Raw genomic sequence first — 24484 nt, forward strand, 5'->3', positions numbered from 1 at the left:
TTTTGCTACTACCGTTCGCCCCTTTTCATTCTGACTAAGAGTATGTGACCCACTTTGTGAGGGGGAAAGCAATACGTTCCAAATCTCTCAGAGCACAGTGGCCCAAGTAAATTTTTTTTTCCTGAGCATGTATGATTTCACAGGTTTCAGATTTTTCAAATAAGAAATTTAAATGAAAAATAAAAAAATGAATGTGCCTGTGCAAGCTTCCAAATTAAACCATGCAAGAACCAAAGATATAGGATGTGTAGTTGCTGCCAAAGCAGGGCTGAGTGTTAAGTGTTCAGTGTTCATCATATATAGCACTGCCCTTGAAACAAAAGCAGTAGTTATTTAAAGTAACCATAAGCAATACTCATGTGCAATTCAAAGGAGATCGGATATAAAGAGATAAAGATTAGACTACAGCAATACGGCTTTCATTATACAATGTAATCCAGCGTGTCTGATGTAACTGGATGTGACACAAATGTAAATAGCAACAGCTCTGGAAGTACAGGGTTTTCCAAGTTTAGCATGCTTTCAAAAATAACTTTTAGTAAGTTCAAAAACAATCTTTGAAACAATGCTTTTAAAAAAGAACCTGCCACATACTTGCTAAAAGTAAAATATGCATAAGTAATTAGTCATGTTATGCAAGATCAAACAGAAATGCTATTTGAGAAAGAACAAAATATTTAATCTTGAAAATAGATGTGGGTACCAAATACAAAGATTTCAGCCATTTGGAGATGCAGATGCATTTGAAGGCAAAGTGGAAAACCTATATAAAAAGGAATTTTGAAGATTAACATAAAGCTTAAATAAAATACTTGCTTCAGAATATGAAACAATGACAGATCCATCATGCGGTGACTCCAATGGCACTCCATTTCCTTACTGAATTACTATACTTGTATGCAATTTGCACTATATCCAAGAAGATGTTTCACTTTTAAACATCAATGATTTTATTAATAGCTTTCAGAAAATTAAATAGAAATTAACATAACAAAAGCTACCCACTTATTTGACTAACGCTTAGAATATTCAGATTCAAAAGAAATATATTTCAGATTAAAGAGAAACTCCTATGTTTTGCTAAACTTCCTGATCTTAAAATATTGATGCCAATGCTTAAAAGTAAGCAAGCGACTAATACTAATTCCAAGACAACCTGCTTTTTGTAACAAGATCACACAGTACAATGAGCAATGGGAACTTGGCCCATGAATTTTAGGAGGTGCAACTATAACATACCATTGTTTTTCAAGGTCTTAAAAAGTGATAACTAGGGTGAGGCCTTGACTACCATAATTTTTTCTCAAAATGAAGGAATCAAAACTTCTTATTTCTTTTAAAAGAAAAAAATTGTTTGCAGGAGACGCTGAACCACTACAGTATTTATCTTTTTAATCTAAATTGTTGGAAAACGATCCCACCAGCTATTTTCAAGAATGTCTCAGCATTTCCTGGTGACTACCATGTGTGCCATAGATTAACCTTTGGCATATACTGTTAAAGATCCACCTCCTTCAAAATCTCAGAATACAAGTCCTGCATTTCCCAATTACAAATCATTGAACTGACATCAATGCTTGAAATATCTTGGTCTGTCTTCCTCCATCTATATTCCTCTGTTTCTCCTTCTTTCTTCATGTTCTTACACCTGTATTCTCCCATATAACCCCAAAAATATTTTATTTGGATTAATATATTCTTGATCCTACCATACATTTTTGGTTTTGTTCAAATTACACAAACACACTAAGAATTGTCCAAATATAAATGACCACTCTCTTTGGAGAGTAATTCAAATATATGAGAAATTTCAAAGATAGCCTATATTTAGGAGGGCATTTTTCATGCATTATCTGCACAGATCTTCAATATTAAGTTAATGCCAACTAACAATGCAAGACAGATGAGGAGTTAGTGAATGCTGAGCCTGTCTGAAGGGATATTTGGGAAACTGTATCCAGCAAATGGCAGCAATGAACCCCTACATTGGTAGATTCTCACACCATATTCCAGCTACGCTAAGGCATGCAAGAGCAGCTCCTCCCTCCTCCTTTCTGGGCAAGGTCAAAATACTAATTTAAGCCAAAAGAATAAAAGGGAGGGGAAATTCCTAAAAGCGTGCACTGGCCTTGGCTGACTTGCAGCTGAGACTGGTGCCAATTTCAGCTGATGTCTCCTGAGTGAATACCAAGTGGTGTCAGTCCACCTGCATGGCTCATAGCACCCACAGCACTGCAACAGGCTTGAGAGCCCACTCAGGAGAAGCAGTGCAGCAGCAGTAAGGGAGCTTTACCCAGGTAACAAGTGGCAGACAGGTTGCAGCCTGGCAGGCAGAAGGGGGCAAGTCACCCTGAGTCCTGTCCTGTGTAGGATTAAACGGACTGAACCACCAGCAGTTTGATGGGTTTAAGTCACCTGTTCAACATTTCCTTTTGAAAATGCGGAACACTCAGACTATCAGCGACAAGTGCATGACAATTTAAGACGCAGCCAATTTTTCCCCTGCAATGAAAGCATGTCTAGCCTCCAAGACTCCCGACTCAAACCCTCATCTATTCTTTCACACCCATATGGTGTGAGTCTGAGCTTGCTGTTAATTATGGGACTGGTCAGCTCATCTTCTCCCCAGCTGCCCTGCTATTTTAATCACACTGTGTTTGAAACTAAGTGTGATGGTCTCTCCACAACCAACCAAAGTCAGTCTTTGGTGCAGCCTCAGTGCTGTCTGTGGCAGCTGATAGCACACATAACACTTAAGCCGGCCAATGGAAGCCACAGTTAACAGCTCAGCCTTTCAGAAACCCACTAAATCATTACTTTTATTGGTCTTAAGGAGAAAAAGCAATGGGAGAGGGGTGATAGACTGAGAATCCGAACAAACCTTTCGGTGCCACACAGGCATGGCCAGGTGCTATGAGCAAGGACTGCTACGTAATCCCATCCATTGACCCCAAACCTGAAACCCAGAAGTCAAATTACAGTAACAGCTGGCAAGGGCCAGTATGTCTCTAACTATAAAGCTTTAGCCCAGTGCTGAAAAAATGTCTTAAATGAGTAATTCTGAAACATAATGAAGGTGATGACACAATAAGAGCTCACTGCATTTTTCAGATATCCAAGTTTTACCGTTGTGCTGTAAAACTAACCATGCAGCAATGCTTACCTGTGTATACAAACCCCCACAAATGATACTGGAAGTCAAATCTTGCTCTCACTCAAGACTCCCATAGGCCCAGTTGGTGAAGTGAAGCCGTGGCAAACCCACAGCTTCAATCAGTCGGCAAAAATTCCTGCTTAGTTACGTAATTCATTGCCCAGGTCAATTTATAAAACTCACTGTTGCTTTCTAAATTAAAAATCAATTCTGTATAATGTTAGACTCCTGACTGAACAGGAAATTATAAACTCCACGACTCTAACACGATTACATGACAACAATTTATGGTACTGAGTCTCCAAATCTAGAACACTTTCGCTGTTTTGTTAACTGCTTAGTGCTTTTATGACTCTCTGAAAGCAAATGCTTGTATTGTATTTGCTTTAACTGAAATTCTAAAATACAAATGGCTTTACTCTGCAGCATTGCCTGCAAAATAAATTGGATATCCTGTCTCTCTTTTTTTCTTTAAAGTAAATTATATTAAGTTATCATTAGTGAACAATACAATTACTGTTTTATAATTAGCCTTTAAATCAAATAGTGGCAAGAGATGTAAATGTAAATTTGACTGAGAGCTGAAAACAATAAACGATAATGTTGAATGAGAATTGCCGATATGTCCATATAAACTTCAATAACTTTGGCTTTTTGAGTTGTGTTTTTTTTAATTTATTTTCTGTCGCTTCTTCCTGGAGTCTGCAGTTCTAAGGGCAGATGAATATGAACCATCTTTCTCCACGAAGGCCACCTTCACACAAATCCCTTTTTTTTTTTTTACTTCTTTAAATGCGAAACTCTGGCTTCTGGAACTGTGGTGAGTGGGAGACCCGTAACAGAAAATACCCCGGAGTTACTGGTGCGTAATTTACGGGCTCGTTTTCTGCTTGCTCGGCGTTAGGGCGACGGGTCTGTTCCGCGGTGCAGCCCCGGGCACCGCTCCCCGCCGCAGCGCCTCGCTCCCCCTGCAGCACCCGCACTGCCGAAGGGACGTGTTGCATCTGCTTGACCCGAAAGAAATCAAATGTACCGAGCCTAAGCCACGTCCCACCCAGAAACGCCTGGGAGAGGAGTTTTAAAAGTTATTTTTTTCTTCAGCTTTCACGCACCGCGTCAAAAGGCTCCGCTGCCGAAATCTCTCTGTTTCAGCTCCTCTGCCGAGAGAGGCTCCCCGAGCTGACCCGCCCGGCATGGCGGGAGGAGCAGCTCCCCCGGGATGTACCCCGCTGAGGGTCCCCGCGACCCAGCCTCGCCTCCAGCCCGGGGAGACAAGGCCGGGAACGGGCGGCCGCCCTCGGCCGAGCGGCGGGGCAGGGAGAGCCCCGGCTGCCGCCCCCGCACGCCTCCATCATGTTGTCTCGGTGCGCAGCGGCGCGGAGGAGGCACCGCCGCCGCCAGCCCGGCTCCGCGGGGGCCGCCCGGCTCCTCCCCACGGCCTCCAGTTCGGGCGTGGAAGCGCTGCCCCGGCCGGCAGGCGCGGCAAGCCCAGCCCGGGCCGCATGGGGGGAAGCTCTGTGCGGAGGAGGGGCCGCGGTGCCCGCCGGAGAGCACGGCCGTAGGGGCGGAGAGTCTCCTCCTCCTCCTCCACCGCCGCCTCCTCCTCCTCCCGCAGCGAGGCTCCGGCTCCCCGCACGCACCGGAGCGCTCCGCTCCCTCCTCCCGCTCCTCGTCCCTCCTCCCTTCCCCTCCTCCCCGCTTCCCTCCCCGGGTCGCCGCGGCTCCGGGAGGAGCGGGGGGGACCCCGCTTCCTTCCCTCCCTCCCCCCCTCCTTCTCCCACCCGCCACGCCGAGGAGAGGCAGGTGAGGCCCCGGCCGCGTCCCCGCTCCGCCGCCCCGCGGGAGCGGCGGCCGCGATGGCGGCGGCGATGGAGGCACTAGGCCCCGGCCGCCCGCCCCCGGCCTCGCCCCGCCGCCGCGCCTCGGGGGCGTCCCGCAGCCCCGGACCCTTCTCCTCCGCAGAAACTTTCTTGGCAACTTTCTCCCGGGCCCGAGCCCCTGCCCGCGGGGCCGAGAGGTCGGGCAGGCGGGCGCCGAGCCGGGCTGGGCGGGCTGCGGGGGGCGGGCTGCGGGCGGTAAGTTTGTAGGGGGAGGCCCCCGTGTCCCCCTCTGTGCTCGATTCCCCCGCAGCCCTTCCCGCGGGGCTTCCGTGGTCGGGGGGGCTGTGGGGCGGCCGCTTGTCCCCCGGCGGCGGCTGGTGCTCGGACTGAGCCGGTCCCGGCTCAGCTCCCGGCGCGGGGCCGGAGGATGTTAAAGGGCGAAATTCAGGAAACTGGTTTGCGAGTCGCCTGCAGCTTGGCCTGCGTGGATTTATTTTCTATTAATTTCTTCCCTTGCCCTCACTGTTCTGGTTGTATCTCTGCATCGAGCCTGGAATACGACTGCTTTACATTTCTGAGTCATTAATTTAAGTGTTCGATCATCACATTTCATCAAGCCTCCTCGTCTTCCTTACAGTTTAAAAAAAAAAAAAAAATTGTTGGACACACACAGGCCCTGGTTCCTGCGGAGGCTGCACATAACTTTCTGCCCTGTGTGGACCGGCAGGCTTGATGTGCATAAAGTTGTGTGTTCATCCCTCAGGCCCAGGGCTAGCGTGTCTTCTTCTCCATTATACTATATTACAAGTATTATGGGTTTTATTGTTCCCAGTGTCTGGCGTGCATGGGGGTATGGTCCACTGTTCACTGGGAAAACTAGGATAAAAGTATTTCTGAACCTCATGTTTTTAAGAAGGTGTATTCAGGTGTACCTGCTGAATTTACCCCTAAGCAGAGACTGGTCATTAATTAAAAATCAGGTGTGTGAGTTTACTTAAACTGGCAGAATGTTCTAAAACCAGTTTGAAAATTGGGACTATTGACAGTGAAGATGTATTGTTTTACTCTTAGTAATTCATAGATCGGTGAATGAAATTCTAGGCAAATTTTGCAAGCGAAATTGACCTTTAGTCAGGGAAGCAAATACAGAAGTTTACTTCAGACTCTTTTGCTTTCCTTTTTGGAAAGTAAGACTTGAAGAGGGATATCTAATAAAATTACTTTATCAGTTACACTTGCAGTTTCTCGGTAGGTAGTATAGTTTTGCTGTAACTATGTTTCTGCTTTGAAAACGTAAGAACTGTTCCTTTCCAAACAACAAAACCTTACGCTTCCTCCTCATGTTCTGATGTGTGTCTGTAAGTTCAGTTATAGGAGGTTCCTATTGAGCATAGGCATAGGGTGGAGACTGTGTGTGTGTGTTTTGCTCAGCTAGGGTGTTGTGGGTAATTTTGGGACAAGGTAGCATCTGTGATGGGAACAAAAAGACAGTAACACTGCCACTGTGCTGAATTTCAAAGAAAAAGATCCAGTGATACCAGGCGTGTGAAAGGGTAACAGTAGTTGGTAGCAGCGATTGCCAGTAATTAATTATTCCACATGCATCGTTAGCTTTACTTTCTTAGCAGGTGCAGCTCAAATGTAACTACAAGATCTGTGTGCCTTCAGTCCCTCCAATAACTTTTCTGGCTCTTAGCTGATTTCAAACAAATTTGGCAGCAGAGGTCTCCCAGGTGAGCAATTTCTGCAGAATTTGTGAAAGTAGGGAAGCCAAGTGGAAGAGAGCTCTTAACTTGCACACCAGAGAGTTCACGTCAATGCTTACCTCAGGCTGGACCTTGATGCAGGAAGTGGGGCCTCCCTGCTTTTACTGATTGCAGAGCTGCGGGTTCAGTTTTCAATAATTATTTAATATCTGGACCCCAACACCATAACATTGGAATAACAGTAGTGAGCCCAAGGTGGCTTTAATCTGTATTTCATATTATAAAGGTAGATTTTCAGGGAAATATTTGTTACCTGCCAACAGTTCTTTGGCTACAAAATAAATGAACAAAATTGAAAGTATATTTAAATTGCTAATTATTTGAAATAGCTAGAAAAATAGTAAATCTTTGGTGTGCTGCACACTATGTAATAGAATTATTGCAAAACTTCATTGTTTAGGTTTTTTTATCAATATTAATGCAACATATCAGAGAACTATGCTTCTGCACTAAAGTAATGTTCTTTATTTTGAACTTTGCATACTTCTGCAACTCCTGAAGAATGAAATTGTTGCTCTGTTCGGTCTGATAAATGACAGCTGTCATGTGACCATGATGCGAAAGTCTGCAGTGTGGCACATGTCAATTTGTGTGGTCAAAGTTTACTTTATGAAGAAACTAGCTGCATGGTTTTACTTTTCTTATGGGTGCTGCCTGTGGACAAAAGCTGTGTGTTTTCAATAGATAATTCCTTGTGTTCAAAACGTTAGTTAAAAGAAATATGTTCTTTCATCTGTATTCCCTCCTTGCATCCACCTGTTTTGCTGCATACTTTGATCACAGTTCGAGTAAGATACCTTGATGTTAATGTAAAAATTGGTGTCAATACGAACACAAAGACTTTAGGAAGGTGTCCTTATTCTGCTATGTCACATCAAGCAACCTTTTTCAGATAGGACATCTTCCATGTATACATACATGGCCTGTGGTTTCTGTGAAGTCCTCATGAAAGGTTTCAGCTTCTATTACTGGAAGTTCCATGGTCGTTGATGGAACAGATTGATCAGTAAGGGAGAACTGTAGCTTTCTCTAACTACTGTAACAGAATGGGTTAGTTTTTATCCTGGAGGAGCCACTCCAAATACAAGTAGATAGAAAATTCTCAGGATATGTTTCATTTTTGTTCTCCTTGAGAGTGCCAGTAGGAGGCTGTTTTATAGCGATGGATTTTATGATGTGGCAACCACTAATTTTTAAATTTTTTTTTTTAAAACAGACTGCCTTATGGTTGCCATGTGGGAACTTCTTGCCATCACTACATGGCTGCATTCACACCAGTGACGTAGAGCTGTAGGGTTCCAGACTGTATTATCAATTGCCAGGTTTTGAAGGTAAACCTGGACAACTTCCTGTGTGTAGGCTGAATTTAGTAGGGAAGAAGTCATATTGAAAAGATACTGTCAACTAATTTTAGGTTTTAAGAGGTTGTTCTTACTGCCTTTTGCACTTATGAGTATTCATCCTTGGTGGTGCCAGTGCATCAAAACAGAAACTGGCACCAAAGTAAGTTATTGAAATGAGTGGGACTGTACCCTTAGGTAAATTTAACATGGATAGCTGATTGCAGGATCAGAGATGATAGTTATGTTAATGCTTAAAAGTGAGTAAGTAAACATTATTACTTATTCATGAGTTTTGTTCCCTTTAGATTTAAACAAATATTTTTTGAAAATTTGAAAAGGCAAAGGATAATTGGAAATAGGATGGGAAATACTCTGTTGTCACTTTGGATGGGCACCATATAGAGCACCAGGTTTCATGACATGTCCTGTAAGTCAGTGGATCAAAGTGATGAAATGGAGCCCTTGAGCTGAGGATCTCCTGCAAGGACTGCTAGCCCTGGCTTGTATCTGAGCCCCACAGCCTAGTGGGATACTGCTGTAGGGATCATCACTAAGTGCATCTAAGGCTGTGTTGACTGTTGTGGCCAAGACTGGGGTTTTGCTTCGATTTTCCTTGACTGTAGTGTTAGGTAATGTTACAGGGTATGGTTGGAGAGTGCTGAGGAAGTAAAACCTCAGACTGGAATAATTTCTGTTTCAAGTTCTTGAGTACTCTTAGTTGTTGCATAGGAAAATAGATAACTTTTTTGTTAACCTGGCTGTATTTTATCTTTGTATTTTTGGAAGGCAAGTGCTTTTATAATAGTGTTATATGAGACTAATAAATATCAGTATTGACTGCACCTATATCTTAAATATTTACATAAATTTTGAATTCTGATGGTGCTACTGAACATCAAATAATTTGTCTTTCAAGTTGTTGGTTCAGGGGTATGAAAAGCTTCTATGGCTTAAGATGTTTCTATTAATGTTTCTGTGGCTTTTTTCACACCAGAGGTCTAGAGAAGTCTGGGAAAATGATTCTTCGGAAGTGTTGAACCATCTTCTCAGTTCATGTTTTAGGATCAGCTAGACCAGGCTTACAGAACTGAATAACTTTATTTACTTACATTGACAGTGAAGTTGAGTAAACACACCTACGTGAGTAAATCTTTGTAGATCAGGGCCTTTAACTTTGTTTTGGACAAACTTTCAGGAGAATTTTGTGGCATTAATCAGACATTTAAAGTCAGTCTTCATATTGGAAGACTTTGATTTAGTGGGGTAAATTTCCCTTGTTTGCACATGCCCAAAGTGCTTTCTAATCTTGCAAAACAAGAGACAGTACTGGTATTTTGTTCATAATATGACTGATGGAGAATAAATGTAGTCACATCTCATTTATGCTTACCAGGACTGACAGCCCTGTAGCAAAAGAAAGGTCGGAGTGGAGGACTGTGTTTGTGTTCCAAATGTTTGCCCATAGTTCAGGCAAGCATTTTCATGGTGCATGTAAACTTCAGCTTCAGGAAAAAAATAACAGTATCTGGGCTAAAGGTTTTGGAATTTTCAGTCCTACTTAATGCCCTCACAGTTTTAAGGAAAGGCAGTGCTTGTTCGAGGTATTGAAAGAGTAATTAGAGGGTGCTATGGGTCTCTTGTGTATTGCAATTGTATAGCATTAGAACTGTTTTGGCAGTCAGCCAGGAAAGGAAGACTTGAAACAAATTAATAGCGAACAATCTGGGTTTAATAAGTTATTTTAAGTATGGTTAGATAACAAAATTAATATTTATGCCTAAAAAGTGACAAAGGAAAAACAGGTCTCAGTTGTTAAGTGTATCTTTCTGCTTTTCAAGAACATTTTATTGGAAACTCAAATCATGACTGACACTTGTAACCATAGAAGAATAAAAGAAAAACTATCCAAAGTCCTTCTCTTACTTTACATACTCTGTTTCAGTTTGATCTTTACCAGCTTAGTGTGTTCAACATAAATACTGTTTTCTCAGTAACAGGATACCCCAGAGTCCAGAAGCTAAAAGACTGCACCAAGGATGGCACAGCCACAGGCTCTCCTAGTTCTTGGGCTCCCTTCCTGAGCATCCAGTATTGCCCAGCATCTCAGATGGTGGGAACCAGTGGTGGACCTCTGGTCTAACTCAGAGATGTTTGATCTTGGTGGACTTCTGGTCTGGTTCATAGCAGCTGGTCTTTCAATAGGCTTAACTTAACAGGTGCCTCAAAGATGCACCTGTTAAGTTTTTGTAGTATTTCACCTTTTAAGGTTTTGTTCAAAGTATGCTCCACTGAAAAATGAATATAGAATTAACATCTAGAAAATACTCTTGTTTTCAAAGTACACATTTATCTGAAACTAACATTCATTTGCCAAACTGTAGGAAAGGAAACATTAGCAAAGCTGAGATTGAGGAAGGAAATTTGAAAATAAATACAAAAGTTCTGGATTTCATTGTAAAGTGTTTAGAACAAATCAACAAGTTTAGTCATACATCTTGTTAGTTCTCTTATATCTTCTTTCTTTGCTTTGATTTTGACTCTTTTTCTGGAGGTCTGCAGTTGGAAATTAAAACCTTACCTTACTGATTTCCAAACCGAGGTCTTAAGAGGCATAATGACAGACAAGGTGTGTAGTGTTTTGGTTAGTAGTTTAACAAGGATAGTCTGTGAGAAACAGAGAATGAAGTGTGACATTTAGGTCTGAAGCTTGTATAAAACAGTGGTCTCTGGACATCATAAAAATCTGCACCAAACCTAACTGAAAAATTCACATTTTAAAGATCTGTGAAGTTGTGGCATTTATATTCATGTGAGTACTAAGCAAAGATGAAATGAAATGAGAGGAAAACTTTTGGTTATAAAAGCGTTTTGTGTCCCTTTTCCTGTAACTTCTTAAGCTGAAAACAGAACATACCAGCAGAACATTTTAAAACTTCTGATGTTTTGTTGATCCATAGTATTAATATTTTTTACTAGCTCTGACTGCAGCAGTTCAGTTGAAATACTACACATTTCCTTAGAACTGTGAACTTACAGAAATGCTCTGATGAAGATGCAAACATATGTAATAATGCACCTCATGAACTTATAGGTAATTTCTCATGATAGAAAGTCTTGCAATACTTCAGTGGCAAGTGAACCTGAAAATACCGTGGTTTTTTTCCGTTTTACTAGTGTAAATTCACGCAAGGCTTAAATAAGTTCTGTGGGGCAAAGACAATTCTCTAGTTTGTGTGATGACTAGGCCAGGGTGTTGTGTATCATTCTTATAAGGTTTTGTTTGTTTGTTTGTTATTTTCTTTTTTTTTTTTTTTTTAATCCACTCCATTCAGGAGAAATTCTTAATGTCTCCAGTAAAAGTTTTTGGAAGTTTAGTTAGAGGGAAATTTTCAGAATTGAGTTCTTTGAGCAACAGATGGCACTTCTGATTCTGCCTTTTCTAAATAAAAAGTATTCAGGTTTTCTTCCAGCAGTAATCTCTTAAAATACAGTGTGCTCTTTGGTTTCTTAACATGTGATGTATGGGATTTTTGCCAAAGTATGTTCTTTGGTTTTGTTTCTTTGGGATTCCCCCTCCCATATATTCTAGGATAGAATATGCATTAATAGAATGATAAAGTCCTGAAAACAGAGAGAGGGATGGGTTTGTTTAACTGATACCAATGTTAAATATTTGTTTAAAGGATTATTAAAGGTTATAATGGTATTGACCAGATTAGCTCATCTGTACCTAACTGAAAAACATGCATAGGAGAGAGGAGGAGTATACTAGTTTCATTGTGGACAACCATGTTTAATTCTGTTTTCATAGTAAAGGTAAACATTGTACTGAAGAACAATTACAGCATAAAGCAAAATACTATTCCTTTTGAAAATAATTATCTACAAATGAAAGATAAGGGAAAACAAGGATAATTCCTGAGCTGTTACTGCCATTCAGTTGGGGAAGTTTTCCTGGGTAACATTTGTTTTCTCAAACCTGAAAATTATTTTGTAGTTGGTGGAAAAAAGGGTTATGTGTTTTTGTTTAGTGTTTTTTTTAGAGTTTTGTTGTTGTTGCTGTTGTTCTGTGGTTTTAAATGAGTGAGCAAAATGCAAATACAAAAGTCTCCACTTCAGAAGACAGAAAAATTAAGTGCTGGCTGCATATGGCTTTAAAGGCTAAGATGCAATAGTAATATGGATGCTTTTTTTCTTTTTTATTTCCAAGTATAGTTCTCTACTGTATTTTAAGTACAGTTATAAAAACACAACTCATAAATCATAGTGATTGAGGCTATTCAAAGTGATAAGCTTTCAAAATATCTTGCTGAATTATTGCATATTATGTAATTTGCTAAAGATATCAATCTTCTTTTTCATTTTGGGAAATATTTCTTAGCTTGTACGCTGTAGAAACCTGTAGAACTGATTGATTCAGGCTATCATGATGTACGTAAAATGAGACAAGTGTTGGTTTATAGAAGAAAAATTATTTCCCTGGAAACCATTTAACTTGTTCATGTATAGTAGGTGTATTTAAATATTCTGGAATTAATTTGCATTGATTATTACATCTAGGGCTCTTTGATTACCTCCCCTTCCCTTCAGCTTAGGTCTGACATAGCTTCAGAATACTATTTAAATCTGCTGCATACATGGTGAAATCATAGCCAATGTGAAATCAAGTACAACGTGACTTAACAAGCATGGCACCTTGGTTTTATATGGTTATTTGAAATTATTATTTTAACTTAGATTTACACTTATGCTTCTTCGTTCTGTTCACAAAGAAAGAGGTTGTCTTATTAGTCAGTAAAATATATTGACTCTAACTATATATTAGGTTTGCATTAATCTTGCTAACTTTTTGCCAAGGGCGTGGATTTTCTGTGTGTGTATTTAGTGTAATAATAAAGTGTCTTAATAATTCTCTTAAGCTATGTATATAACTATTTAAGCAATCAAAGTGCAATTTCTATGCAAGACATTTTTTTTCTTCCTAATTTGTGTTCAGTGGCATTGGAATGGAAATTCTGATTGCAATTCATATAAATAATCAGTGTTACATTTTTAGCACAAATTAATAATGTACTGCTTTTTAGATAAGAATAGAAAGCAATAATTCTAAATGCAAACCACATTTTGTTTTAAATCTGATAGACTTATTTACAAAAGGGAATGTTAGCTTTAGTTTGTGAATAATTTTTGGTCACCAAAACATCTAAGGCGTTAGAATTAATAGATCTCATACTTGCAAGTTTGTGGGTTTTTTTGAAAATGCAAATAAATTTCTTCCTTGTCTTTTAACCTTCTCTTCCCTAAGTGTTTCTGAGATTCTAGTGAACCAGTATCTAAACAACATTAAGCGGGGAATATCCTTCACACTTGTAGCAGCTTGTGTTACTTGAGATACTTAGGTGTTCAAATTCTGAATTCAAGTGTTTACTCATGAGCTCTGCCAGTTTGGTTATTTGAATTTGTTTAAAATTTTGGTGACTAACAATATAGTTTGAATATTTTTTAAATTCAGTATAGGTTATCCTAACAGTAAATCCATGTCTAAAAAAAAATCTTTCTCCACATTAAATATTAAAAAAATGCTATCAGAAGGGTAACTTACCATTGGGTCGGTCAGCATATGACTTAATTTGGCTGCATAGGTCTGTTTTATTTTATTTTCATTATTATACAAATAGTTAGAAGTAAACATTGTTTATTGCATTATGTGTGCAACAGTACAGCCAGGTAACTGGGTAATTTATGTGACAGAATCAAATCACATTTAGGCCAACAGAGTAATATCCAAAAACTTCCAAGTGGGCTGATCACAGTCTTAGACATTCTTCATTAAACCCTAGCAACTCTGATGGAGAATTGAAAAGTAAGGTTACTGCTGCAGGATTTCTACAGCTTGGAAACCATGGCATTAAACTTTTGCATCTCAGAGTATTTCCTAGAATTGAGGGATTGTTACTATTCCTCTGAGTTGCTTTGAAACTGAAAAACCAAAGCAGATGCAGATAGTGTAGTTTTACAGTCAGAATATCTGAATGGGATTATTCTCTTTAAAAACATTGCCATGTGAAATAACTTTTCGTGTGGTTTAAACTGAAATGGAAATTAGACTTTTTTCCATTTTTAAAGTTTTTTTTTTTTTGGCAGGGGAGTTTGGTAGTTCATTGGTTTGGTTGTTTGCTTTTTTTTTTTTTTTTTTTTTTTTTTTTTTTTTTTTTTTTTTTTTTTTTTTTTGGCTAATTAGGAACTGGAAAATCTGAACCTATTTTTATTCACAGATATTTTAGCGTTCCTATTCTAGGACATGATCCTTTTTCACACTGAAGTCAAATGCAAAATTCCCCTTGACTTAGGGAGAGCTGGATTAGCTTTACACAAAAGAACTAAATTGTCTGCTGGGATAAGTGGAGGTGACACTATTGAAGTAGACTTCATTAGAGTATAAAATTAAAACAAAGTGTTGCCTGCCTTTACAGGCAATGAAATTGGATATGTTAGCTCAAGCAGTTAACTTAGTAGTTGAATCAAAGACTTTCCCTTTTTTAAAAAGAGAGTTCAGTTATATTAGTTCACTACATTGAGCAGTGAATGAAATGACTGCAAATATTTTACAGAAGGTCGAATCTGTTTATGAGCTCTTGCCTATGTGGTGTAAGAATTATCATGAGAAAACTCAAACACTTTGTAAACTGTTAGCAAACTTCTGAGCAGTTTATCCTTGAGTAGCTGAAAGGACTTTTTTTAAATTACTGTTTAAATCTAATAGGCTTTATATGACAAGTTGTGTGGGGCTTGGGGACCCTTGTTTGTATTTTCAGCCTCAGGCTGGCATCCTGAGTGGCTTTCTATAGTCTTGCTTTTACACCAAAAATTCAACTGCATGTTATCCCATGTGTTTGCTGGTGGTATCTGGGGTAATCCCATTAACTTCCACAGCAGAGCCTTTGGCATCTTTTATTAATGCTTTACACAGCAGTATCTGTACTGTGTACACAAATGATGAAGAAATAATACTTGAAAAATTAACTCAAATACAGTGATTACTTATGTAATGCTCTGCTACACTTCCTATAAAATGTATCATTTGCACTCCTGCATATTGAATTTTTCTCATTTTTTGACTGTCTGTGGGATTATTTTGACCTAAGCACTGTAAGGCTTTCTTGTACTTTCTCTTTGAAGTTTCACAAAGGAAGGGGGATGGGAACGTTGTAATCTCCTTAGAATAATTTGAGAAAATGAGTCCTTAAATGCTGCTTGCATTTCTTTATTAACATTTCACACATGAAATAAAATTCCCACCCTGGGAAGCTCCACAGAGCTCTTAGCTGTTTAGCATACATAGCTCTGTAAAAAAACCCTCCACAAATAACAGTTGCTGCAATATTTAGCTGGTGTTAAAGGGTTAAGTAGCAAACTGAAAATCTCTGAAACACTTGAGGTGCTAAATTTACAAAACAAGACACAAGAACTGTTTTAAGATCAGTCATAATTAGGAAGCTCATTGAACCACTGGCATCTTCCTGGAAACATCCTGTACTTTTGTTTCTTCATCTAGCTTCATCTATTCACAGTGTTAACTGCTTTTTGGTTTTTAGAAACTCTTGCTGCAACTTCTTTGTGACTAAGGCGCATTGTCAATCAGTCCGGTCCTCCCCATGCCAGCCAACTGTCCCCTTAATGCAGCAATTCACTTGGATGAATAGTGCTCATACTTTAAGGAGACAATTGCCTACTAGAGAGAGTGCCAAGTTGATTTAACTTTGCACGAGTGTGAAAGAGTTCTTAAATGGCTGCTGTCAACTAGCATTGACCCAGGGCATCAGCTGCTTGAAAATTGTTATAATCTGATTGGGAGTATGTCAGAATTTGTTTAAAATATTTTAGTCAATCACTGCGCTGCAGAGAGCATTAGTACCCCAGAAATGGTTGGTTGTTGGACAATTGTCCATGGTGCGTCGGAACTATAGCGGACGTGTCCTGGCCAAATGTACAACATGGCTTTTAAAATGGACTCCTTTTTGGCAGTACATCACTGAATTCGTGAAAGAATACAGGATTCATGTTGTAATCTGCTCTTCCAGTTCCATTTAATGCCACAGCGTGTGTATGAAACACTTACTCAGATATATAATACACAGTGTAAAACCACAACTGTAGCCTGCCATTACTGTAGGACTTAAAGGGCTGAGCTGCCATTTAACCAAACCAGCTGCTGAATTATCCACTACCTGGAAATGTTTAAAACTGGACAGAATTTATGAAAATTGTGTCACTTCTTTGCTAGCTAATTTTTTTTGATGGATTTTTAGTTCTAGGGGAGGTTGAAAGGATGCTTACCTTCTACACCATTGCTGGAGTGCAGAGGGTTAGTGCTGTGCTTTCTTTCATCCCTGATAGCATAAGCGTGGGCCTTTTCTTAGCATAGTTTAGAGCCTGATGTTTCTTCACTGCACTTCTGAAGGGAAGAGAGAAGGTAAAAGATGTTAAGGAAAAGACATTAAATGAGAAACATGGAGAAGATGCTCCCTGACGTTTCTGTTTCAGGAAAGCCAAGAAATCTGAGAAAAGGAGATATTTCTGTCAAGAACCTGACAAAATATGGGCATTATCCTAGATGTGTGGAAAGGATGCTATTAACAAAATGCTCAGTTTAAAGGAGAGAAAATTTCTTAGAGACGTGATGGTAAGTAGTGAGTATATTTGTGGGCGGGGAGTAGGGTGTTTTCCTTGCTCCTCTGAGATCATTAGGCCATTACAGCTGCAACGACCGTTGTTACTAGCTTACATACATTTGTGGAGAAAAAAGAAGCATTGTTATTTCAGTGCCTGGCTGGAATAAGTAGTTTGGTAAGCAGTGCTGTGGGATTGTTAGTTGTTTTAGGGTCATTTCAATTAATACATGTGCAACTATTAATAAGTGTACTGTAGACATCAAAAGGAAAAAAAACACAAACGAAAATCTTAGATTGGAGAAGATGAAGAAAAGGAACTAGAATAACTTGCAGATAGGAAAGACAAGAAATTGATTTGGGGCTGTCAGCATAGCATGGAGACGAAATCATGCTTAACCATGTTGTGTGGTGAGATGACTGGCTGGGTAGATGAGAGCAGAGCAGTAAACATAGTTGATCTTGACTTCAGTAAGGCTTTCAGCTTGTCTCGTAGACAAACTGAGGAACTACACACCAAGTGAGCGAACAGGGAAAGTGACTGGAAACTGTCTGACCTGACGGGCTCAAAGGGTTGGCATCAGTGGCACAAAGTCAGAAGTGGCCCAAAAGCTGGTGGCCAGTCGTTAGTAGTGTACCCCAGGGCTCAGGACCAGTGCCAGTCCTGTTTAACACCTTTGTTACTGACCTAGGTGGTCATACTGAGGTGCACCCACAGCAAGTTTGCAGGAGTGGTTGATAGACCAAAGCAGGTTGTGCTGACATCCAGAGGGACCTTGACAGACTGGAGGAATTGTCTGATGGAAACCTCATGAAGTTCAGTAAAGGGAAATGCCAAATCAAGCTCCTGTGGAGGAACAACCCTGGGCTCTGGTACATGGTAGGGTCTAACCAACTGAAAAGCAACTGTGCAGAAAGGGAGCTGAGAGTCCTGGTGGGAAAGATGTATGTGAGCTATCAATGTGCATTTGCAACAAAAAAGGCCAGAAGTGTGTTCTGGATGCATTAGGAAAAGAGTTCCCAGCAGATCAAGGAAGGAATCCTTTCCCAGCACTGGTAAGGCCAGACCTGGATTGCTGTATCTGCTTCTGGACTCCCCAGTACAGGAGAGACATGGACATACTGGAGAGAGTCCAGCAAAGGCCACTAAGATGACTCGGAGTCTGGAGAATTTCTCCTGTGAGGAGAAGCTGAGGGAGCTGGGATTGCTTAGCTTGGAGAAGAGAATGCTCAGGGGCACCTTATGTGTAATCTGATGGGGTGGAATAAACAGGACAGAGCCAGGCTCCACTTGATAGTATCCACTGAATGGACAAGGCAATTGGGCACAAATTGTAATACAGGAAGTTCCATTTAAACATCAGAAAAAAATGTTTGGGTTTTTTTATGGTAAGGGTGATGGATCACGGGAACAGGTGGTCCAAAAATGCTGTGGAGTCTCCATCCTTGGCAATAACTCAAAACCCAGCTGTATACAGCCCTGAGGAACTTACTGTCACTGACATGCTTTGAGCAGGGGGGTTGGAACAGGCATCCTCCAGATGTCCCTTCCAGTTTCAGCTGTTCTGTGATTCTCATTAAAGGGTTTAAGAGGCCCCCAAACATTAAGTGTAGTAGTTGAAATGAAACAAAATACAGGTGTTGAAAGGCAGAATATTTTTGTTTTTTTTTGTTTTGGTAGACAATTTTTTTGTTTGTTTGTTTCTAGCAGCTTTCTTATGACAGCTTGGGAAGAGCGGAAAGAACTCTTGCAACTTCATTGTTCTCTTGGGTTTCTTAGCTTTCTGCTATTAATATCAAGACTGTGTATGACTTTGTTGTCTGATGTATCCTGTCCTCACTCCTGCTGCTGCAGGAGTTAACTTCTCTGATGCCCGGAAGACTGAGCAGCACAAGAGGCTTTTAAGTTAAGTGTTTTCATCTCATATTTGGAAAGGTGTTTCTTCAGCATCTGTATTAGGTTAATTTTTTAATTGCTGTTAAAAACTTAGAATGTGAACACTATGCTTGCTCAAATGGCTTCTTACTGGTCCTGATAATGTTTTTGTTTTGTTTTTCTCCCTATGTTTAACTTAAACATACTAGATCTACAAGCTTCTATTAGACTGTTGCAAAATGTAGAGGTGAAAAAGGAGCTGAAACAGTTGCATATGGGTTTAAACACACTGTTATGTCTAACCTTAACATGCTGCCAGTAGAAATATGTTCACAATGAAACCTAGCTTTTGACCTTGAACCACAGAAAGGCATTTGGTAAGTTTGTAAGATTTGACTCATCTTCAACTCTTTGTCTTTGGACTTGTGAGATAAAAAAAAAAAAAAAAAAAAAAATTAAAAAAGAGAGAGAGGTTAAAGTTGACACCATGCTAAAGAAAAATTAGGTAAACTTAGACCTGAAATTTAGATCGCCCATAGAAACATAGGGATGTAAAACTGAAACTTCACACAATTGGTGAGGCTAAGAATACTTGTATGTTTGTTTAGTCCATGTCTCAAGTTGCCTGCCTGATGGTTGTAACTTCCACAGAGGTTCTCAGTTCCAGAAAGATGTTATAAGTTTTACTTCTTTTTAAATGCTATCTCATTTGCAAATGAATAACTGTGTCTTCACAAGCTCATTTGTTTTTGTGGTAATTAGGACAGCTATTACATAGTTGAATGGCTACTGTTGCACAGGAGCATATATTTATGGGACTATTATTTACAGACTGGAAAGATAAGAGAATTCTTTTCATATAATTAAATGGTTGTAGTATTACTGTTAAAATAAATCTTTAGCATGTACTGATCTTCCCAAAGATAGTGTTTAAACCTTCTACAGAAAAAAGTGAAAACCACTTTCATATCTTTAGAGGGACTTGCTTTTGCACTTAGAAGTACAGCTTTCCAAACAGCAAGCAAGCAAGGATCATTGTACCGTGGACAGCAAGCAGCAAATACAACATCTGGCTAAGATATCATTTCGTTTATGTGTGATCTATAGTGCCTTAATCTGTGACACTGGTTTTATTTTATTTGAAAGAAAAAGCTTCAGGAGAGATCTGGGGAACTACAGATCACTAAGCCTGACATCTGTTCCAAGTAAATAAGTCAAAATAATGATAATAACAAAAATAACATAGATAAACTGAAGAAGAGTTAAGAGTCTGCTTTGAAGGGATGTCATGTTTTGCAAACTCACTTGAGGTTTTTTAAAGGCAAGCACATGAATAAGTAAGGTTTGACAGAAGTGGTTTACTTGGATGTCCAAAAGCATTTGACAAGGGCCCCCACCAAAGAATTCTGAAGAAACTAAGCAGCCATAGGATAGTGGGAAAGAACTTTATGTGGTTAAACTAATGAGTAAAATATAAGAAAGGAAGAGTTGGAGTAAATAGAGTGGGGTCCCATGTAACAATTCTCCAGAGTTATGTTAATGGAGTATGTTCAAGTTCATAAAGTATATAGAAGAAAAGTGAGCTCACAGACTTTACTGATGGATTTTAGATACAAAAGCAGACCATAGAATTGCTCAAAGACTTCACATTGTTCAGCAATCAGACATTAAAATGGCGGGTGAAATTTCCCATAAATTGCTTCACATGTTGTATTTGGAGGTGGGGAGGAACAAGCTTGTCTTCTCATCTAAAAAGATGAGCTCAAAGCTCAGACTATTGCCTCTAGAAATGGTTAGGGGAAAAAAGGGAAAATAATGATTATACTGTTTTAAAAAGGGAATTTTAAAAAAACTTAATCATCTTATGCAGCTCTGCCCTGCTTACCCCTATCCTTGTTATCACCTCAAAAAGAATGTAGTTGAAATTTTAAGGAAGACAAAATCAGAAACATGGAACAAGATCTGTAAGAGGAACAGCATGAATTTGTTACAGTAGAGAAGGTGACCAAAAAGTGGTGTGACAGTGTTCAGCAGCCAAGGGGACCAAAATAGGGAGTGTTTATTCACTGTCTTTTTTTAGTGCGCACACACTAAGAGGTATCTAATGAAAATAGCAGCTGATGAATTGAAAACAGACAAAAGGAGGTGGTTCTCAACAGAACGTGTAATTAAGCTATAGAATTTCTTGCCTCAGGAATTTAAGGAGTCTAAACATTACATCAGTGTAGAGGAAAACTGCCATGGAAGAATCATCAAATACCTACGTATTCTTGTTCAGGAAATCCTGCTTCTGCAAACTGTTGGGGGATCAGAGAACTTTCTGGGGAAGCATTGCTATATATGTATTGTATTCTTACATGCTTCACTCAGTATCTATTATTGGCTGCTGTTAGTGAGAGGATATGTGAATGAGTATGGACCTTTGGATTTTGCTTATTACAGCCATTACTTTGTTGTAAAGCCTGCCCCTTTATAATTTTTATTTTTGTTACTCATTTTCCAGAACCCTTTCTAGTTGTAGCATTAAAACTTTGGCCTGCACTGGGGTGCTAAGATATTTAAGGGGTGTTTTAGGGCCACTGCTTACATATTCTTTTTTTTGCCAGACCTTGTGCGTGCCACCAAAATATAAAATCTCCAAAATATAAAATCTGTTTGTGTTCAGAGGGGGGATAGGACTGCAGGTACATGCCAGTCAATGGCTTAATTTCATAAGACTTTATCCTCTTATGGATGCATAGTACATTTTGGTCATGTAATGTCTGTTCTCAGGAAGAGGTGGTTTTGAGTTTGTATAGGTCAAACAAATGCACAGCCTGGGCTGACTGTAGGCAGATTATTTCTGCTCTCCCTTTAGACTCCTTTGCAGTGATTTTGTATTGCACTTCCCTCCCCCAGACATGCTTATTGATAAAAATGTACTACTTTGTGTCTCTAATGACTACTGGAATAATCAAGGGACCTCTCTACTTGTAAATCAAGAAGTAATATTGTGCTGGACAGAAATATTTCATTTCATGAAGATTTTCATTATTTGAAACGAGGCTTCTATTTAATATAGCTGCCCTGTTCCTTTTGTGAAGGTGGCAGCTTTGCAAATCACAAGGTTTAACTCTTTGGTTCAATCTTAACAGATTATTTTTATTAAGTAGTATACTTTATTGTGTCACTAATTCTTGAAGCCTTAGTCTCTATTTTCTGTAGAAACATTTTTGAAGCTTAGGCTGAGTTTAAGAATTAGTAGGCTCTGTAATGTATTTTCAGCAAGTTACACATCATTTTGTGAAGATACGGGCTTCTCAATAGCTTTCTTTGTGTGGTTGCATTATTTTAAAATAGTTCCTTGATATTCAGCGGATGCTAAGATCTGTACAAAGATGTCAGAAGCACGTGGGGTTTTATTTGAAAGGTATGCTTATTTTTACATGAACAGACCTCTACCTGTTGTGCAAGGGGAAAATAGTGAGTGCTAATGTTTTACATACACCTTAAGCTAATTCCACTTGCTAATTTGAGTCATTGCTGCTTCTCATCCTGTTGAAAGACAACTTTTCTAGCCTGATTTTTTGATTTGATGGTAGAAGATGACCATTAGACATGCTATCCCACTTAAACCTGTGCATTAGCTGTCAGGAGACAGGCTGGTGAACACCAGCTTTGGCTGCCTATACGTGAGCTAGTTCTGTAGGCTCCCTTTATAGTCAGTGGAGAGAAATAAGCACTTTCACTGCATGATTCATCTCACCCCCAGATGGATGTCTAAATTTGGAAGATGAATTCCACCTGAAGTCCATTACTGAATATAACTGTCATTAGTTTAAACTAGGGAATTATTTTAAAAGGACACTAGCTTGACTGGCACAGCAATTGTGTAGAAGTCTTTTGTTTTCTTCCATGTTTCAGAAATTCAAAATCAGCACTACATAGCCTGTTTCATATTTTGTGTTGTTTGAAACTGCTCTGCTTTTACAGCAGGTTTGAAACTTAACAAGCAGTATATATTCATATTGCCTATAATTTCTAAATAATTAGCTCTGCAAGGCTATCTGACTAGTCTTCTTGCCAGCTGTTTTGATTTCTGGGGTGAGGGGATGACAACAGGGACTAGCTTAATGAGAAGAGCAAGGCCTATAACACAGTTGTCCTTCTGCTCTAAACTACCTGTTAAATTTTAGGAATTAAAAAAAAAAAATTAGATGTCCTTAAAATCATTGCTTCTTTACTGGAGCCTTTGTCTCTCCACCGGTTGTGCAGCAAGTCTGTGTGAGGTGATCCAGCCTCAAAATTTTCAGATCCAAAAGGTAGGCAGTGCAGATACATTCCTTAATTTTTGTTTCTGTTTGTCTGGAGCAGACACTTGGAATGGCTAGTATCCTTTGAAAATATTTTTATGCTGTGCCAGGTTCACACACACAAGTCCTCGCCTCTTCTTGTTTCTTATTTATATGTCTTGATTCTTGTCTGTGGCAATCTTCTTTTCTGTCTTTCCTTTTTGAAACTCTGACTTGTGGAAAACTTTTCCTCTCGATCACACGGATCAAGTCCTGCCATCAAACTCTATCTCTGTACCTCAGTCAAAAGTAAGAAACTATTACAATCCCATTGCTACTGTACCAGTTCTATTTTTCTCCACTATTTATTATACTTATGTTCAGTTATATATCAAGGCTGGTGAAGTTCTGTCAAGTTTTTTGAGTTCTTTTTACATTGAAATGAGTATTTTTTTAGTTCCTACATCAGCCTGAACATGCTAGAAAAGTAGTTTTGGATTACAAAATAACTCACAACATTTCAGGTTATTGTATATTACAGAAAACTGTATCCTTTTAACATTTTACTTCACCAGACACAAGCATGGTGGGAAGAGGAGTTCCTCACTAGGAGCTTAGGTTAAATCACTGGTTGGAAACTTGTAACTGAAGGATTATTGGGGTTCCTAAATGGGAGAACTGGATGCTGTACAGATATCGTGTGGGCTCCTTACTCGTACCAACGAGGATGTAAAGCAGTTCTCAGCTTTCTAACAAAAATAGCAAAAGTTAGAAGTAATAGCTGTGACATGCTGAGGAAAGATGTGAGGACAGATAAAACACGTCACCAGCCCCTTAGCACTCACAGAGAATTTGTCAAATAGAAATTGCTAGGCTCTTTTAGAAAAAAATACCTTCCCTGCAAGAGGGGACATAAGAAACCCCATTAGTCTCTGTCAGTTGGGAGTGGCTGGATAATTCTCCCCATTTCTAGCCTGGCACTTTAATGCTGGGTGTTTTATGAGCAGAAAATGCAAACCTTTCAATTTGTGTGATAAGGAGCAATTGCTGAGCTCTCCACTTGATATCGAGTAGGACTTTGCTTGGGGACAATATCCCTTCTTTGAATTGAGTTACAACCATTTAGTAGAAATACAAAGTGCCACCTACTGCTTCCCTGTAGACTGCTCCTAAGTTGTTACTCCCTTCTGTATATTTCTCCTTTCTTCTTACTGTATATTCAGAATTTAGTGCTTTATTGTTCATATCTTACCTATCCTTCAACCAGTCACCAGTGAATTATACCACTCCTCTGGTGGCTGCAGGTACAGGTATTTACATCTAATTCTGCTCAGTCTCAGAGTTATTACTCCTAATATTACTCTTTGTGAATAGCAGTGGATTCTGGCAGCAAGCAGTTCACAAATTGCTCCAAACAGCAGAACCTGTTTTTCAGCAGATTCATTTTGGGTTTAGTCTAGAAGACTGTTTAAAAATATGCAAAATTGACTCTTTAGGCTAACCTGTGGGATTGTAGTATTGCATTGCTTCCTGCTTGAAAGATGACATTTAGAAGTATTAACTTTATAAAGCTAATGAGACTTAA

General features: G+C 39.4%; 2 protein-coding genes across 3 annotated transcripts in view; one reads left to right on the forward strand and one right to left on the reverse strand.

The window, feature by feature from the left end:
- The window catches only part of LOC114056516 (translation initiation factor IF-2-like), a 10808-nt gene extending 3087 nt beyond the window's left edge, over positions 1 to 7721 (reverse strand). The window contains exons 1-2 of the mRNA XM_027881777.1: positions 7659 to 7721; positions 4267 to 5206 (exon numbers count right to left, since the gene is read on the reverse strand). Of these exons, the coding sequence (XP_027737578.1) occupies positions 4271 to 5206; positions 7659 to 7721 (999 nt within the window). The 3' untranslated portion in view covers positions 4267 to 4270. The remainder of the gene's footprint in view (positions 1 to 4266; positions 5207 to 7658) is intronic.
- Positions 4838 to 24484, forward strand: part of YES1 (YES proto-oncogene 1, Src family tyrosine kinase) — a 47924-nt gene continuing 28277 nt past the window's right edge. Inside the window, exon 1 of one of the 2 annotated variants that reach the window (XM_027881736.1) lies at positions 4838 to 4957. The gene's annotated coding sequence lies outside the window, so the exon portion shown is untranslated. Of the gene's footprint in view, positions 4958 to 18901; positions 19006 to 24484 lie in introns of those variants that run through there. The other variant, XM_027881737.1, reaches the window with a different exon arrangement.

This window comes from Empidonax traillii, unplaced genomic scaffold (genome assembly GCF_003031625.1).
Source record: "Empidonax traillii isolate 1590-97213 ecotype Southwest subspecies unplaced genomic scaffold, ASM303162v1 scaffold94:size1391941, whole genome shotgun sequence".
In the NCBI taxonomy this organism is placed as follows: domain Eukaryota; kingdom Metazoa; phylum Chordata; class Aves; order Passeriformes; family Tyrannidae; genus Empidonax; species Empidonax traillii.